The sequence below is a fragment of the Varroa jacobsoni genome, unplaced genomic scaffold (genome assembly GCF_002532875.2).
Source record: "Varroa jacobsoni isolate VJ856 unplaced genomic scaffold, vjacob_1.0 contig01101, whole genome shotgun sequence".
In the NCBI taxonomy this organism is placed as follows: Eukaryota; Metazoa; Arthropoda; class Arachnida; order Mesostigmata; family Varroidae; genus Varroa; species Varroa jacobsoni.
In genome coordinates this window covers 33,651-52,944 of record NW_019214582.1, presented here as the reverse complement: position 1 = coordinate 52,944, position 19,294 = coordinate 33,651, and the positions used below count along the sequence as shown (strand labels likewise).

Genomic DNA, 19,294 nt, shown 5'->3' with positions numbered 1-19,294 from the left:
CTTGATTTTTTCATCAACGGACAACAGGAACAAATAGTTTCCAAATGCAATGAAAAAACTATATCTTGATGTAATTACTTCGTAATATCTGTGGACAGGGCGTTCGTTTATAACCTTGATAATAAAGCTTCAATAAGTTACACAAGCCAAAACCTTCACTTCGAAGTTAGCGGCTAACGGGCAGGATGAATGAGCCTTGGCTAAATTAATGCATCGGATATTAATCAAGATCCAGTATTTAGTTTATAGGTCTTTACGAAGCGAGCGTGTGAAAAAAACAGGCTTGTCGGTACAGATAGGGAAGGGTCCATTGCCTGATCTGGATAACATTGTAATGTTCGGCAAATCAGTGCTATAGAGGTACCAAGACTGCTGTCAGTATTGCCATTATCTGTTTAACGTGGTTCAACATTGTTTATGTTTTTAAAATCTTTGTTAAAGGCATTTTAAGGACTGTGAAGCCATTGGGGATCTAGAAATGTCTAATAGTGTGAGAGCGCCGCTTAGTATATTTAGCGTAGTCAGAAACAGTCTAGCTAATCCTTGAATATTTGCGTGCGAACCTGCTCGTTCAGGCAAATAAACAGCGTTGTAATATATTATCCCATACAGATAATTTAGGTCAAACAAAAACGCATTCGACATTTTTTATTGGCAACTCAGTATGCGAGAAGGGCATTGGATAACTAAGTAAGGAGTAAGTTAAATAGGACACGCATGATTCAAAGCACAGGCTCTTCTTAGACTGTAGTAATTGTTACACTCTTAAAAATTCTATCATACCCTGAAGAAGTGACATGATCCATAAGTTGCGGCACAATATGCAGGCTGTTGGGTTTGAACCAGATAAGTATACATTTTCGAAGTAATCTCAAACATATCCCAAACCATGAGCCAAGATGATAAAGGGGTCCAGGGTTTAGTGGGTGAGAGTCCCACCGTACCGGACAAATCATAATTCAGTGATGTCCGGTCTGCAGAATGCATTTGCCCTTAACCTCCAAAAGATAAGTATACATACATAACTATATATACATGAATTAACATTATCTTCCACGTTCCAGCCAACCTGATTAGCAGTGAAGTCGTTCCTCAATTGTTGACACGCAAAGGCCGTAAGGAAAAAGAGACACGATGTAGTTTTGTTAATGCGGCCAGCAATAGCGCCAATACAGGCTCTTTTTTTTGCGTTTACGTAATACATAACACCATAGATTGTACTTCCGACTGCTGTATGGATAACGTAGCCAATAGGAATCCCAGTGGTGAGTTTGAGTGCCCTGAGGCTAGAGTAAGCGCGGAGATAAGCGTTCTTACTGTAATTCAAAAAAAATAATTTTACACACGTAAGGTTCCGTTAGATGAGAGCAATACCTGCTGTTGGCAGAAGCCGAGTGAAGCGTTCCGGTTAAAATCTGGAGAAGCAGAGTGGAGATCATAAAATACTGCTGAGCCTTTCTTTGAAGCGTAGTAAAGTTTTTATTGATCAAACTTTAGATTACATAAAAAATTTAGTTTACTATACTGAATTGCGACACGGGACGAACCGATAGTCAGCTGTGATAGAGGATAAAACGTATTTGGGGAAGGTATCGGTACCTGCTGCAATACAAAAACACCATAGCTTAGCTTAAGTTACAGACCAATCAGTAACTATAAATCGAAAATCGAATAAAGACACAGTATAGTTAATAAATATATTCACTCTGTTTGTGTTTATTTCAACTTTATTTCTTGTCTCTTATAAACATCACCGTTAGCATATACTGTTGCTTACATATGTTTCATTTGAATGAGTTTAGAATTTTATAAAATAAAATACAAACGCTGAGTGGTTTAGTTTTCTTATTCCATCCACCCACCTGCCTGAATTCTCATTTGCATTAGCTCTGCATTGCTAGATTTCTCAGCTTATTGATTTTTTCCCCGTTATCTAATAACCGCGTCTAATAGATTTGCCCCTCGTGCAAACCTCTATAAACATTGCTCTATGAACTGACTCAGATGCACGAGCTCAGCTAATTTCTCATGTTCGCTTCTCCCTAGTACTTTTTTCTCCCATTGGACACACTGCCACGTTTTCCCACTGGAGTACATAGAATTCTATATTCTTTCTATATATAGTGGTATTTTTTGTTTGGTATATTAAATTTCATCTGTTTCATTCATAGCTCTACAGTGATCTGTTAAGTTCTCTGTACATAATGTGTGCTTGGGTAGTAGCCTGCACAATTGGATGTATCGTATCATGTCTGCAGTGTCCACTACAGCTCCAGCTGTGCCGATACCTCTTGAGTAGACCTTCGCATGGGTTTATAAATAACACGAGACATAAACGCGATAAGCCAAAACACGGATCACACCAGAATATTGCACTTATTGTTACATTGATATTATGGGCAGTGTGAAAGCTTAGACGCGTAGGGGAATCTAATGCATAAAATAACCGTTAGGACCAGTTGATTGTTTAAGCATGTTTCCAAGATGTGTGATTCAAGCAATCCTTCGAATCTTTATGCTTCATCAGGGCAAACGGTAATCCATACGCGTTTTAGATATGGACGATGAAATTTCTGAATCTGCTATGAATGAACGTTCCTAACGTTTATTATCGATGCTTATAAAAGCTAATCATCCTGGCATTGGTTGACCATCAGGACTGAACAGGACTTCTGTTCATGTTGTCGTTCGTTAAGTTCGTATAAACGGACTCAGGCTACCAGGAAGTGCAACAATAAAATGCCGAATATGCATTATGACGGCCAAATAATCTAAGCAACTAGCATATCGTTAGGCCTAGGGGTCTCATTGTCACATAAACTTGTTGTTTATATCGGAAATTTTAACTTCATTACCCTGCTTAGATGAATAATATTTTTATTATTATTATTATTATTATTATCAATACTGGTTGTAGTAATAACACCTTATGCCGCTGTCGTTCTCAGCACCCGGTCACACAGGTCAGCACAGATTCGGACAAATATACATTGAACCTACATTGGACGTTTCATCATCTCTCGCTTTTTTAGACTTCACTATGTGGCCTACAATATCCGACAAAACATCTACTCCATGAGTTGGATCGTATTCAGGTCAAGGCATTGTCGGAAAGACGTAAAACAGGTTAACTAATGCCTAGAAAAACGAGTAGCGAAGAGGTAGACTTCGATGACAGCGGTATTTAGCGACTGCCTGTAATCGTTATGTCGGTAGTACCAAATAACTCTCAAGATTCTCTGCGAACATTGACTTAGCAGCAAACTATCATTGCTCGCAGTGATTTAAATGAGACAATTTTGTTACATTATAGTTTACTAACATCAGAACTTCTCCATACTCGTGATGACTTTCTAATAACTGTACAAAGGTAAATATAGTACGCTCCTTTTTATAGTTGTACGGCACGAGCCAAATCATATTCGTAGTTTCCCACCACAGATTTACAGTTGTTCAAAAAGGTGCCAAGGCTAATTGAGCTTTGCATTACCAATTCTACTACAAATAAATAGAACGAGACGTTTATACAGTACTGCAGCGTCTCTAAGAAAGTCCTTGCCTTTCATCATGGTCAAAGTAATGCAACGGATCTTCGAATCGCTCACTCCTTACCTGCGTTCGATTCTTCACCTATTATGAAACTGAACGTCCTTAATGTTCCGCTACCATTAAACTTAGAGCCTGCGTGTGTCTTATATAAAGCTCAACGCGTCTTCGGTAGTTAAGAGACACATTAGGGGTGCTACTAGGTCATAGGGCACACATTGCAAGGAATGATCACCCATTTCATTCGGTACGTCACCCTCCTGTTTTTTTTTCCATTCCTGTCACTATAGGATGCTAAATGTAATTGAAGGCCACGACTTCTTACAAATTCCTCATCATCATTGGGTTCATCGTCATATTTTTGTTTAACCCTGCTAGGTTGCGAATCTTCCGGTTCTTATTCCTCAATCTGCACCGGGAATTTGAGGTCTGCAGAACCTACGGGGTAGAAATTCTCTTTCGCTTTGTCTCACATTACCTGAGTGTTCTTAAAGCAAGGACACGTTCCTACATCCGGCAACACTACACGGCACTGTATCTGTTGTCATGACATGCATACATATATACTTGTTGCTTATCGTTTATGTAATCATCCTTTTGACATTGTTAGGTTTCTAATCGAGTTCTGCACAACTCCAACGATTGACCGCTTCACAGCCGTGTACGTGTATGCACTTGACGGTACGTCCGACCATCTATGCTTCTCTGCTTTTTATATGGCTTCCCTCAAAAAGACAATACAGAAGAATATGTAAACGGCTGTCCATACAGATTAATGACTAGACAGGCCCTTAGCTTTGTTTTTTCATGTTTGTTTCATTGTTTATCTGTGTCCGTTCGGACTTTCTCACAGAGAGACCGCGATGAATCGTAAAGAAACTCTAAGTGAAACGTTTTAAGGTGCCGGCTCGGTAACTGGCTTCGATGACCCGTAATCGATTCACAAGGCTGTTGCCCGACGGCGGATAGTCACCCAATGTTCCGCCTTCGCGATCCTCAAGCGCAGCCAATATTTGACTGTTATACTTGGCAGCATAAATGTAGAGATCCTTCAAGGCGTTGGTCGTATCCACTTGGCCGGCATATTGCTGTGAGTAATTCAGACACGTGCACTCATTATTATTATGCGGATTATATATTTATTTATTTTTTGCCTAAAGGGCAGATTGAGAGAAAAAAAGAAAGTCTAGTTCGGCAAAAGCTGAACTGCAAGGTCGTACTGTATAACTTTGAGTGCTATCTGTAGTGTTTTTTTTTTGATCTTGCATTTAAATGCGATGAAGGATAACAAAGACAAGCAACTGGAAATACCTTTCGATATGAAACGGTAACACTCGGTCTTATTAAAATACTATCTATAACTTGCTCTTGATTGCCTATCAATCACCTGAAACATCGTCAAAACTGCTTTTTACATACCACAGAAAGTTGCCTCATGTACAATGCGAGCTGGTGGTCTGGCACCGGTGGCATACTTGCGATGTCTCGATAGAAATTATCGATGAGCTTTCGATATTGCGGGATGTCTTTAGCGAATAACAGTTTCGATGAAGGTGAGTTTTTACTAAGCTGCTGTTCTGACTGAGCACAGGCGTCCATGAATGACTGGGCTATGACGGAGAGTGACGCATCCAGCTGGGAGCTCTTTTCTATATCGAACACGAAGTCTGGGTTTTTCAACATATTGACCCAAAACCGAAGCGGCAGAGAATTGCTCTTCCAAGCCTGTGCCACCTCCTCAGAATTTTGCACGACGTGCTGGCAAGCACTCTCATCAAACAGGTCAAATAGCCACTTCACGGCAAGTGGCAGTTCATCGGTCGCCGTCAGGATGGACGCGAAGAAGTCATCGATGAAGCTCTGTATCGTACCCTTGGTAGAAAGGAGGCGCGTAAGGTAGATTTCAGCGATATTCTTGTGTCGTAGCTCGGCGAGGTGCCCATCATTTACGTACGCCGGCGGTACGAGGTGCCAACAAGCACTCTGATCTGTTTGTTGTTTATTTAACCGGCTCAACGTCTCGTAGTTGGCGTTTCGATGGATTAGCGTCACAACAGCGCTGTCCGCGACTCCATAGTGAATAAGCGTATTTAGCCTCCTCAAGCCGTCCTGTACTACGGAGGTGGCGTCTATGTCGGACAGAAGCATGGGCATTGGGCCTTGACCGTGGTGCCACTCTGAAAAGGCAGACCAAAGTTAGCCATTACTAGAACTAAAGCAAAAACAGCTGTTATATACGAAACATCTATATCACATTTTGCGATTTCGCCCACGTCGTTGAAGGCACCCATGTACGTAACTGCGTTCGCAACGTTACACGACAGAACTCACCCAGTTCAACTGAATTTACGGTGGGTCGCTGCGAGAAAGGCACATTGACAAACAGCACGTCGAGTATTTTCCGTTTGGTTTGTGATATCGTATCGCAGTCGTTCACTCGTACAACGAGACTCTTCCTGTCGTCCGGATCGTCTTGTTTGCTATTAAGGTCGAGGATTTTATCGAGTCGAACATGCAAGACAACAGCGCTATAGTTAATCTGTTCACGAAGAAGCCTCTCTTCGGCTAGCGAGTAGCGTGCGTCATGGGTGACAGCATCTACAGGCCCCTTTTCTAACTGCTGCTTTAATGCACGCAATAAAAGGAACATTGGCCTTGCTTGCGAAGCCGCAATTCGTTCGTACATGCAAACCGAGAGCCAGTTTGATAGCATTTTCTCAACCACCGACTCGGTCCTGTAATTAAATAGGTTTACAATGTTTTCAGGATTAGGAATATATGTATTTCGTGAAGAAAGAATAACTCATTTACATATTTAAAACAGGCTATATTCAAGGAAACTTCGACAAACCATGTCTGTAATCGCATCTTCAGGCCTTAGACAAAGATATACTTTGAAAGTATATCGTTTTCTTTGATCGGAAATAGTTAATATTCGAAATTTTAGGTTATGTATATGTTATGGACTCACCGGCGAAGCATCAGCTGAGGATGTTTCGTCTCTGCGTATTTATCAATGAGCTTCACGAGCAGGTCTCTCAGAATCCTGAAATAGAACTCTGATTAGGACTGAAATAAGTTGCATAACCATATATACCTACAGTAAACATGGTAAGTTCTGCGTCGTCGGACCCGTTCTGTTCATTGGCATATCTCTAATGCTACCCAGTATATAAATAGTGTTCGTTCCTGACGCCAGTACAAGACTGCACGACAAATAGCAGGGCCATTTTCCTACAATTTCGATTATTAAGTACGTTCGGATAAACCACCGCGCAGGCTCACTAAAACTATTCGTTCATCAGAACAAAGGGGTAGGCTTCACCAGGAACATAAGTTGGCGTTTATGTGAGTCGGTCATACTCACTCTGTGGCATAGTCCATTTTGTCGAGCAAGATCACCATTAGAAGAGATGCTACATTCACTCTGGAAAAAAGACATAGTTAAAATAAATTTGTTTTGGTCATAGGATTAATCTATACCCTTAGACACTAGCGGTTAGACACTAGCGACGGACAACAACAGCCGATAAATTTTTAGGTGAAAACGCTGAACTTACTTGTCCCGAATAGAGAAGGTGTTTTGCCGCTCCAAGGTATCAATGAATGTTAGCAGAAATGTTTTGTTATTGACCAAAAGCTCAAAATTAGCCATAGCGACTTCGTAGTGGTTCGAACAGCCAGCGTTGTTTAACGGCTGAAACAAGACGACCCAATTGAAAACTGTAATTACCGATAGCTCTCTTTGTCAAACTAACTGATAGGACCTTTTTTTTCCCAGTTCGTTCAACGCATGCTACCGTTAGCTTAAATAATTTGAGGGCTAGGCAAATAGTCCAGAGATGACCGGCGATCTTCTTTCCTTCAGTAGACTTCGAACATTTATCTACAAAGTGAAAAACAAGTGTCGCATGCAGGATTTCGCCAGGACGACAACGTCCTTAGCATGGTTAAGAAGGATTTCCGTAAAAAAGGATAGCGGAAGTAGAAAGAGAATCCAAGTGCGAATTTTACAGTAGGGGCTGTAATCTGCTTGCACACTAATAGATTTCAAAAGCATGAAATTATAATTAGCTGTATAGGCTAACTCGTTTGAAATCAATGATGATGCGCGTAAAAGCTACCTTAATTATGTGAAAGACGTTGGTATTGGGTACCCCAGGGAAGAAGATGTTTTCAAGGTATTTGGTGTGAGATAAGACAGGAGGAGATAAGCTTCCACCGAATCCTTTTCCGAGCTCATTGTCTGTGGTATCTTGCTCGAGCTTTAGGTCAGTTTGCAGCTCCGCAAAGGCTTGCTTGCATTCGGAACGAACCGAATTTTCGAGCGTGGCCATTTGAAGTTGGATGCGTTTGTACTCGCGTTCGGCCTGCGAGTTCTTATGCCGTAGCAGCGCCAAAACCAGAACGCTGACAAGGATTAGAATAGCTCCGCCTATTTATCGGAGAAAAACAGCATCGCAACTTGACGTCAATTGTTAATGGAATAGATAAAATGGACGTCGTAAGGGTAGCTAGTAGACGTATACATGCAATCACAACAAAAATTCTCCACTCACCAGTAGCTGCCATACCCATGATTTCCGGAGGCAGATTGTACAGTTTCGACATCTCGTATCGAAGATAGCCAATACTATAAAGAAGGTTTGATCCAATTTGCACGGTGACCTTTGGCAGTGCGGTTCGTCTTCCCAGCTGGTCGGTTGCCGCCGGGGAATCCGCGGGAGGCAGGCACACAATTTGCGAGGATGTCAATGAGGTAACCTATAGGAATATGATAGAGTCGGTGATACTGCTTTCTCTAGAATTACTTGAAACGATTTCGCCTCACTGTTGTGCAGAATCAACCTACCAATCTATTCGATGAGAGACACAAGGAAACAGGTAAAACAAATCAATAGTAAGAGATGCGATTCTTACATTGCATGGGCTAGTGCCGATGTACACTCGAACCTCGTTCTGTTCGCTGGCGCCCAACAAGTGATCTCCTTCAATGACGAGCGTATCCCCTTTGTATGCCTTAACCGCTCCAGCCTCACCGAAGGTGAAGAGGACAGGATCTCGGAGGTATGTTATCATTGAGTCAACCATAGGAAAGAACACATCGAGCTGTTTTAGTTGTACCACGCGGTCCATGATGAAGCCGAGCTTCATCTGCTCACCTTCCTCGAGATTTGCTTTTGTGTGTCGATCCATACTCGCTTGACTTTGGGAGCTTTGGTCACTTTGATGGCCGGCTGTTTTGTGTACTCCTAATACGAATGGCGATGGACAAATCATCAGAGTAGAGTTGACGACCGAACAAGTCTGGAAACATTGTGATAATCACAACAAGGATTGGAACAGGTATGCACTATATTAGCTTGTATTGATGAAGAGATTCAATTGAACTTCGATTAACCGTTAAGAAGTGTGTTGTCTGTCCTCGACCGTTTATATTCGATGAAAGATAGTAGAACTTACCGTTTCGTTAAGTGGCTTGTTATCGTTATCACCTGGATCAAATACAGCCATTCGTGGTTGCTGGACGGAGTCGAGAAACTCTCCACGTACGAGAATCTCGCGGCCTCCGCTCTGATAGCTCCTCAGAGGTCTAATATCCAAAATGTTTGGATCTTCGACGAATACGAACGGATGCGGTAGAATTAAACGAGCTCCATCAACCTGTAGTATGAGTTGTTCAACCTTGTAGTTGTATAGCGGGGCTCGCGATGTCCGGCAGGACAGTTGCCCGCTGCTGGCCAACGACCTACAAATCAATGAAAATGTTAAAGAAGAGACCGAATATTAGTGTATATAATCTTTTAAATATAATTAAATTATATACCTACATATGCTATTGAATATACTTTTGTATGAAGATGAACCGACTGAAATAAATAACAACGCAATCAAGCAACTATTCTTGTACTTAAATACCAGAGGCCGAGCGTGTGGAGTGTGCACACTCATAACTCAATGTAGATAATACCTTTCGACGATGCAGGGGATGTCATCCAGCATAACGCTGACGTTACTTCCGACGTTCAAATTCGTCCCGTTGAGATAAATTCGAGTACCACCAGACTGGGGACCTACGCGGGGGTAAACGCCAGTAAGTTCAATCTCCTGTAACACATTAGCCAAAAAAACTGTAATAGTGCCGCCAATGGATTAGCAGGCTGCACGTAGTGTAATCAAAGTTAGTGCGGAATTACACGTAGAAAATACTTACACATACACACACACACACATATATATATATACGCTACCGATGTGTCCATAAGCAACATTTGTTTATTGAACATAAACAATATAAAGATCATACTAAAAACAACTTTATTTGCAGCTACGGGTTAAGTATTACGCCACTTGGCCACTGTTGGCTTCAAAGTCTCGTTACAACGATAAATTTTTACGGAAATTGTTTGTTAGATTCACTTTTTTTAGCTCCCAATTGTACAAGCCGTAGTCCTAGAGTTTTCGAATGCTGCTAAGTGAGCCGTCTTTCGTCTACGTCAACAACGCGCAGGTTGAAGCATAGGTATTTCGTACACCGGAAATAGATGACCGATCGTAAAGGATCTCCCCCTGTAACATACCCCTAAGTTTTTTTTTTTTATATATATATATATATAGAAAGACAAATTTCGACCTTGGACGTATACCTAAGTCCGGGAGAAAAATTTGCAATTTTTGAATCGCAATGGCACAGTGGAAGCGATTGCATTAGTCTCTTTTCATAAATAAATTGAGTAAATAGGTCAAGGTCCGTTGTCTTTTTCCATCCAAATAATCACAAAACTAAGGTTTTTATTCTGGAATAGATAAGTAGCCAATAGGAGAGCACAATACATTGAGAGAAATATTGAGAATTTGTACCCAATTTTTTATGTATAAAGTTAAGATATTTATCTCGTCTGCGTAGACAGTTTAGAGGGTAAAAGTTTTGCACTAAGTTTCCGGCCAGAAATAGAAGACGTGCTAACGAAGCTTACTTAGGTGTTTAGCTGAAGGCAGAAAAAAATAAACGATCTAGATAAGAAGCTAGAACGAAATATGGATATCATGCTTCGCTACGCTGAAGTGTAGTGATAAAGAAACGTGTGCTCACACTTTGAGGGACGACGTGCTGAAAAAACGTAAATTTCAATGTAGCGATCGCTTCGGACAAAATGTTATATGAGAAGTCCTACCTTATAATGGAACTTTTCCTGTGCTTTCCTGAGACCTTGACTATTGCCAACGTAGATGAACGCCTCTTGTGGGCCATGCGGATTTGGTTGCGTTTCACACACAACTCGAACGCTGACACTATATTCACGAGGTACGCACGGTAACTGACCAATACGGATCTTATCCTCGACTTCGGCTTGTGATGTGCCAAGGTTGGAGCCCTCAATCGTCACTAGCGTCCCACCTTCGACGGGGCCGGACAACGGATGGATCTGGTAATGAATTTAAGCGGGACAAAGTTTTATTCAAAATAACATTTATTGTTGAAAACATAATATGTCATGTGTTTTCGTATACTTCACTAATGAATTTCGAGTGCAGCTTTTGACAGACCCAATCGATACGTGGTGGCGGACATGAAGTGGTCACCGGCTGCGAGCAGGATGGTCCAAACATGCATTGACTCCCACACCACGAGCATTGATATCGCGCATCGCGAGTAAGGCATAAGGAACAATCCGCACGGCGACTATGGGAACCCAATAAGCCGCACTTGTATACAGTTACTAAAAGGACAAAACGACAAGGTATTTATTTAGTATCTTCTACATGTAGAATTATTTACCAGATTAAAACCAACTAAAAAAATTGGGTGGTTGGTTTACTTACGATTTGTCTGGTCGACGAATATGTCACCGTTCCAAAGGACGGTGAGCTGCGCTTCTACTTCGGGTTCATCAGCTTCATATGAGAGACTGCTTTCCGAACAAACGATAAAGTCGCCCCGTTTGCGTGCTAACACTTGCAAACGTCTGTTCTCCAACTCAATGACGCATTGGAAACTCTCCTAGAAATCGGTTTCATTTAATCGGACAATTCTCTATTTCAAATTTCGTATTAATAGATCAGCTTCATTTGATTTTTGACGTACTGAAGGATTTATCCACATTTTTATTCATCTCCGAGGGCTGAACACCTTTTCGTTAAAGGCGGAAGCCGCAAATAAAGTTAGGCTTATTCACAAAAACAAAATAGGCCAATCTGTTCTTTCTAATGCTTGTTAATCTGTATCAGCCGATATCATATTAGAACTACCCAGATCTAACTATCGGGTCGGTAGTGATTGAGATCTGCACGAAGAATATCAAGGTAACACTAAGAGGATAATATTGACCACCATAATTATGTGCTGATATAATTTGTTTAACGTTCAGTAACCATCTCTTGACGACTTTAATCTCCTCACCGTTACAGGTGCAAGAAGGTTCTTAACCTGGATGGCGAGTTCTTGTTTAGCTTCGTGGGGAATCAATAGTCTGTCCTCTAAGTGGAAAGAGGGGCAGTGCTGCCGGCCCTTGATGAGTGATACCTCAGAGCTCTGAAACACATAACAAAATAGAAAACATTGTAAGATCGAACACTTACAGTAGACGAGTATTTTAGTATTTATTAAGTAAACACACGGTATCGTTGTTGTCGACACTGTTTAGTGTAGTAACTTACGGCTTCGCCGATAATTTTTCTCTGTGAGCACGTCGACGTGTTCGACGTGCAGCTGTTTTCAACCAAGCACCAACTGCAGGACCATTGAGACATCACACAACTCTTACAACTAAACGGAGAAAAAACAAAGTTAGCTGACTGTTCCTAGCTGCACAACACGATATTTTACATTATTTTATAAGAGTTTGCGGAGCTCCATCTGTTGGATGCATCTGTCCCAATTTCATCAAATTCCCTCTTCGAATGGTTCTTTATCCAAGTCATTTAGTAAAAATAATATTAATTAATAATAGTTCCTGCGAAGACTTACGTGCGATGCGTATGGCAGTGGAATAATGTAAGGTTTCTAGAAACTAAATCTGCTTCACTTTCAAGCGTTCGTACCGACACGGTCAGCATTACATGATCTAAAAGCAGACAACATTTTCTATAAGTAGCTGCGAACTATGACAATTCCGCCGCAGAAGACTGAATCAACAAGGATAGATTGAGCTCTTACCTATTTTAAGCTATCGGCATTTCCATTAAGGATAAATTATCTCAATTTGGTCGATGAGCATCCAAAACGAAAAATAATAGGGATAATGCTATAATAAGATTATGCTAAAAGATGGTGTGAGAAAAACTCTCTGCAAGACAATATTTTCTGTCCATGAAAAATTTTTACAGGTTAGCGATATATTGGCGAAATATTGCCAGAATTATTAAGAACGATATTGACAAGTAATCGAACTGTCCTAAGCCTTACTAACACTCATTTAAGCTATACAAGCGGTATTTCAAAAATTATATAACGGATATTTAGAGGTTATATAATTATTGCATACCTTCTATAATCCGTGTAGATAAAAAATACTGCGTTATTTTCTTCTACAATAACTTCTTTGCTTTATTTTTCTTAAGGATATCGGCTCTTAAGTATATCGCCGTTTACACGGATAACAGCTATGCCGTGTGTTTTGTTGCATTGTTTATTGCTCAGCTATCCAATTGAGTTGTTATGTATATATAAGGCCAAGGCTCTGGCGGATAAGGGTAGCTGCTCACGTCCTGCCAACGACGCATCCTACATAAAAAAGTTCTCTCTATATATATATATATATGTATATATTCAATATTTTTTATAAATGAATCTATCGTGTCACAGGTGTGTGGACGAGCCCCACAAAAACAATGAAAACTTTAGAATAATACATTTAAGTTTTGCACCTTTTCCTGCTGGTATTTGAGGTCTTAAAGGTGGCTCCGGAATGGTGCACGCAAGTCCGCTGTGTGTAGTGTGCGCTTGAACCTTCGATCTCCCTCCGAAAACGCATACGTAATGGGTCTTGAAAGGTAACGGCGGTAGAGCGCTCACCAACAGCTCTAGCTGGAAAATCGTATCAACGATCAACAACAAGTTTAGCGTATCACACATGAAGACTAAAGAACGTCCGGAACGTTAGAGTCGAACAAAAGACAGAATCAGATAAAATCGTGCTACATTTTTTTTATAGTCACCATTGCTTCTGAAGCCTTTTCGAGATAAACCATTTATGATTTACGACGGCAAGGCATTAGACATAAAGTAGCATTATTTTAACACCTTCCGCTGCAAACTGGATCACTAGCGTCTGCAGCTTTCGCTTTCGCTTTCATTTTGAAGTTTACCCCAGCTGGTATGAATCCTATTGAGTTTACCCCATTGGCTCCAATATTTGATGCACAGACACAAACTAAGCGTGTTTAAATTCGCAAATAAAGTGTTATCGTTGTCTTGCTAAGAACAAAGCAGCATTTCGATTAGGCCAAAGTAAGAAAACTCCGCGATTCCTCAACCAACATGAATTAGTTGGAATCGCTCAAGCATGTAGACAAGATAGATTGATTTCACCGACGGCGGGGTCTCGACGAGCCTGTTTTGGCCATTCACTTACATTAATCCTTACAAAATTGCTTAAAAAGATAACCAAAAATCAACTGTATATACGCACCGTAACTTGATTCTGTTGTATGGGGATGTGTGGGGGTATAATGGCCTCAAAGTAAGGACACCGATCTGTTCCTGAACTTAGCCATTGAGAGGTTCCAGTTATAGCACCGCATTCCCAACGTGAATTACACCTATAAATGAGATCCATCGTTTACAAATGCAACATGTAAGTTATAATGCCTAGGGCTCTATTGATCTATTTACGACTCATATACGTTTATGTTGAGTACCTTCGTGATGACTGGTGTGTTAATAGTTTCTAGAACAAAAATTTGATACTATATCGTTAGATTGGAAGGTTGAAGAAGCTAGAAGCTAATCTTAGGGACAAGTTGTGGTCAAGGTTCAAGCCCGCACATAGACAGATGGTTCATTTGATGCTGGGAACCAGCCGTCTGATGGAACGGACGTAAAGCTCACATAGAGGCTGTGTCGGGTATGATTAAGATGATTATTGGTAGCAAAAATGTGCATTACAGTACAGAAGTTCTACTTTAGTAGATGAGAAGTGTGGTGAAATTGACGTGCCTCAAATAAAGTATTGCTTCGTGCTCTCTATAGAGTAACAAGTAAGTTTTATAAACTTACTTATTTTCTAGCGCGCACCACCCACAATATGGGTTCTTGGCTTCCATGCAGTCTCCACACGTTGTATGCTTGGCACAGTCGGAAAGGGCTAGCTTGAACACCTGAAAGTAAATATGGCCAAAATGCAAATAATATGATTTTCTAACACGTTCCAGAAAATATACCTAGTATTTCATTGAGATTTTTTCCTAAACCTCAATCCTATCCAAAAATAGTCACTTCTCCGTGACTATTTAGTCTGTTCTTGACAGTTTATGGTCCGCTTTCGTTAGGAGTCCTACCTTATATAACGATGCAACAATGAGATATTTCTCAGTGGTGGCCGTGTCATGTACAAAGATCTGTGGCAGAATACGAACACCTCGCTCGAGGAGAACAGAATGGAACGTTCGCGAGTAATGTTTTTCCTCCACAAGGAGGGCATGTAGGCGGCCAGACGCTGTACCTACGAATATCACGTTCTGCTTTTCCACTAACGATGCCCCAACGCCTGTCAATGTTTCATCTGAAGTAGAAGGAAAATAGAGGATACGATTGTTTATGTAGTGCTTGCGATAGTAAAAAATCCGTTCGAACATCACAGATACCTGTGTAACAGGTTTCTTCTTACTAAACCCGTTGAATCTCCTTAATCAGCGAACCTAGAAGAGCGAAATGTGAATTTTAATAATCCGTAATTATGTCAGGACGTTAGAGACGCCGTTCTTCGGAATCGATCTACTGGTCACCTAACAACTTGTGGGAACGGATATAGTGAATATATTTACCACTGAAAGTTGCAACAGGTCGGGCAACAATTGGAATGGATCCGTTAAGTTTGACAGTCTCTTTGCAAAAGTTTACAACATTTCCTGAGCCACCCAGCTCTGGACACTCATTGACACTGCCCGCAATATAATGCATATTTCTTGTGAGTGTCGATCCATTGTAACATCTGTGAATATTCTGTTGGAATCGACGCTCGATCTCGACCATAGGAAAGATGCATACGGCTGAACGACGGGACTCCTGAAATAACAACAGGATTACTGTCACACCTACGATTCAATTAAGAAAACAGAGCTACTGTGTTATCGATGACTTCAGCAGTTGTGTTTTCCACGGGCCGTTTAACGTAACTAGCAGTACGGCTTGAGATAACTTATGCAATGCTCTGCTTCGAAGCTTCTAGTAGAAAAAAAAAAGCCTCTAAAAAAGAAACCCTTAAATTTCCTTTTGGGGAAGCCAAAGTCAACTTGTGGAGATCTCTTAAAGGCAAACAATATGCTACTGCTTATTACCTTGAAATGAGGCCCTTCAGACTGAACGAACGCGCCGATAAACAACGTGGAATCCCTATGTGTTGAAAGCTTGTACTCGCTGAGTAACGTAACACCGGCATCGACAAGCGTAGCATCCGTAAGCAGGTTATAATTGGTACCCTCAGGGGTAACGCATTGTAGGCTAACTTCAACATAGGTGTTGTATGCTGGGTCAGAAACGCAAACTCGAGCCAATCTGCAGGCAAAAACAGACAGAGCTTCTTATGATGAGGGGGAAGGATGCATCAAAACCGGCAAAGAAGATATTACAATCAAAATATCGCTCCCACTCAGTTTAATACTACTACTACTACTTAGCAAGAATACACCCATCAGCTTGTTGACTGGATACGGTTATTATCAACGAATTCAATGGTGTCATATTCTGACGAATGAGTACATTGATATGGAATTAAAAAATTAGAATATTTACAATAGTGTGCTACAATAGTATCGGATGAAATCACTTTAAGCTCATAAGGGTTCGACTAAGCCTATTCAGGTTTAAGATATTTTTCCGTTACGCCACAATTAAACCTATCCGATCCTATTTGACTCCACCGATCATCATCAGTCTATGCAAGGCCCTGCAAGAATTAGCCACTTTTTGGATACCTAACCACCTAGATTGACGTTATTTCCGGCATTGAATAACGCTATTGATTTGTATGCATACCAGTTTCGTTCAATATGATCCCTGCATCTAATCAGGATCTTAGTTAACTCAGCCTCAGCATTGCAGCATTAAAAGTGGCACGTAAAGGCACGTTAGCACTACATCGGTGTCATGCGTACGTTATTATCGACAAGAGCGACGGGGAAGAACGTCGTCAAACAGTTAAATTTAGCCGGCCAGATGATGGTCATTCGGCTCATACCGAAGACAGGGTGGTCGCAGGGGGCAAAATGCATTTACATCGGTCCAGTTTGTCCATCATATTATATACATGGATTCGGGGGCCATTCATTGTCAAATGAAGACATGAGTGGCTTTAACCATTAGCAACGCGAGAGAAACTAGAAGGACAGAGAAGCTCCCCAGGGTTGGTAACCGAATAAAAGGAGAGTCACATTAGCGTGCCACGATGGCCCAATGATTAGTTAAAGTCGAGCTGCGTTCCTTAAAATGTCAAATATAATATCTGTTTCCACTATAATATATGCGGCTAGATGATATATAAACCTCTTGCAGAATGTGGAAATCCATTAAGGAGAGGCACCGTTTTTTTCCCCTCTTATTACTTTAGTGGCTCTAACGGCCACCTGAGCTGATTCGGTTGATTCTTCTGAAGAATTGTTTTTAATTTGAATTTATTTTTCCTTGAATTTATTACTAGATGACAGCCAGAAACGTCTTTCATCCCTATGCCGTTCCCCCCAAAAGTTCAAATAATGGCGAAGTTTGCTTAACTTTAACTGACGGTTAAAAAAAAATTCTGATGTTTATTGCTATGCATAAGAACATTAAGAACGTTACTAGTTACGAAAACGACGAAGTTCGACGTATAAACGCCAGATAAATAAAACCTAAATGTATATGTATTTCATATGAATGGTACCTAGCCGATATTCGTGTTGGCTATTCCTCTGTCGCTAGAGTCGTGCATAAGGAACCAGGGGAATACTCACTTCACAGTGTAAAGATTTCTCAATAGAGATTAGTATTTGGCGTTCGAGAGTGTGCAATACCGATGAAACATATAAGCCCAATTGCGAGCCTATATTGAAAAAGGATAGTCGTCAGAAACTTTGCGACATACATATATCTAAATGGGTTCTTATGATCGACCCCAGCATTCACACTCGTATCTATACATTATCGTTGTGCTGTTAACATTCATCTTGAGCCCGAATGACTCGAATAAAATCGCTATCTCTGCTTGCGCTGGGTCCTCTTAAACTCCTCTCTGAACCTTCTAGAAATAACTAGGAACAACTGAAACCCTTAGCGGTCTACCCTTGTTTAATTATTTATAATCGATAATCATCAACAATTAGAGTGCCTGCACTACAACAAAGCCGACATAAAGCTAGGGCTCTCTCACATGAATGTTTTGCTTTGTTTCCATGGCTTCGGAATGAAGTCATGGAACGACTTCGAACTCGTCGTTACTGCTGGCATCAAGTATAGGTTTACTAACGCAATCGCTGATCGATCGTTTTGTCAGTTCTCGAAATTGGTTAGTGGCTATGGCGGATGCTTTTGTTGTGACGTTCAGAGCCTTACCATAGGATCGAACTTTAGAATTTCTTTTAAACAAGATTCGGCCGCGCTACTAGCCGATCAGTTACGAGATAAAGGTCAACAATTCTTTGTCTTACTTTTATTGAATTATTCAAACACAGCTTGTTGCAGTCAAATACATATTTGCCAAGTACTATTTCAGTGATCCAGACGTGCTATAGGTATGAGCCCCACGGTTAAGTCTCTTTTCTTTCTTTTTTAATTTTTACCTGGATTCATAACCCCATTCATGATGTGCGACGAGGTAGCTTCGCCGTTGTATCAGTGCGAAATGGGCGAAATCGCGGTGGTGGAAGCCGAACACGTAATGCACAAGGAATGCATCGCGTAGATTTGACGAGATATCGACGCGAGCGGTTTCGGAAAATGAACTCTCGACAACCGTGAACAGGCCATCTAGGTCGGACACTCCATCAATGGCTCCGCCTACACGGCCCTGTTCCGATCGGAGTGTTCGGGATGCAATAGCTGGCACCATATCCCGATACGGGCCGCTTTTCGTATTCGTTGCCGCCACGTACAGAACATCCACTGGTAATCCGTTTGGATCATATCTGAAACAATACGTCATAATGAATGGATCCGGGGTCAGTTTACTGGAGGGCAAAACAAAATGTAGCCACTATAAATTGCATTATTGATTGTTTTAGACTAACAAAAATACAGGCCTATATAAATGCGAATAATTGTAGATTCATACTTTTTCCCTTGCACCAGAGTTGGGTGAGGGTGTAAAAAGTCTGGGCTTCAACTAAACGGTTGCTGTCGCTACGTCCGTTTGATTGAATAAAAAGGCCCTTTATTATGGTACCTTCCCATGTTGCCATTGGGCGCTTCCTGAAACCTATCCATTATATTTTTTTGCTTAACTCCAGGCGTTCATCATGCAGCCACACATAAAGGGGTCCGATAGCTGTGCAAGGTGCAAATTTCGGCCTAGCATATCTACCCGCTGATTTATACAGGCGACGAAAATATTGGAAA

The 19,294-nt window shown here is 41.1% G+C and overlaps 1 protein-coding gene across 1 annotated transcript in view; it reads right to left on the bottom strand.

Annotated features, from left to right (window-relative positions):
* Positions 1-1,688: 1,688 nt before the first annotated feature.
* The window catches only part of LOC111271837 (plexin-B), a 33,759-nt gene continuing 16,153 nt past the window's right edge, over positions 1,689-19,294 (bottom strand). Inside the window, exons 3-26 of the mRNA XM_086973068.1 lie at positions 18,520-18,864; positions 16,045-16,261; positions 15,532-15,772; positions 15,046-15,269; positions 14,765-14,865; positions 14,178-14,307; positions 13,414-13,573; positions 12,515-12,611; positions 12,205-12,313; positions 11,948-12,079; positions 11,371-11,548; positions 11,095-11,267; positions 10,722-10,973; positions 9,518-9,654; positions 9,010-9,295; positions 8,467-8,853; positions 8,106-8,310; positions 7,671-7,981; positions 7,107-7,243; positions 6,914-6,973; positions 6,518-6,592; positions 5,878-6,281; positions 4,966-5,723; positions 1,689-4,634 (exon numbers count right to left, since the gene is read on the bottom strand). Coding sequence (XP_086829194.1) covers positions 4,428-4,634; positions 4,966-5,723; positions 5,878-6,281; positions 6,518-6,592; positions 6,914-6,973; positions 7,107-7,243; positions 7,671-7,981; positions 8,106-8,310; positions 8,467-8,853; positions 9,010-9,295; positions 9,518-9,654; positions 10,722-10,973; positions 11,095-11,267; positions 11,371-11,548; positions 11,948-12,079; positions 12,205-12,313; positions 12,515-12,611; positions 13,414-13,573; positions 14,178-14,307; positions 14,765-14,865; positions 15,046-15,269; positions 15,532-15,772; positions 16,045-16,261; positions 18,520-18,864 — 5,326 coding nt within the window. The 3' untranslated portion in view covers positions 1,689-4,427. The remainder of the gene's footprint in view (positions 4,635-4,965; positions 5,724-5,877; positions 6,282-6,517; positions 6,593-6,913; positions 6,974-7,106; positions 7,244-7,670; positions 7,982-8,105; positions 8,311-8,466; positions 8,854-9,009; positions 9,296-9,517; positions 9,655-10,721; positions 10,974-11,094; positions 11,268-11,370; positions 11,549-11,947; positions 12,080-12,204; positions 12,314-12,514; positions 12,612-13,413; positions 13,574-14,177; positions 14,308-14,764; positions 14,866-15,045; positions 15,270-15,531; positions 15,773-16,044; positions 16,262-18,519; positions 18,865-19,294) is intronic.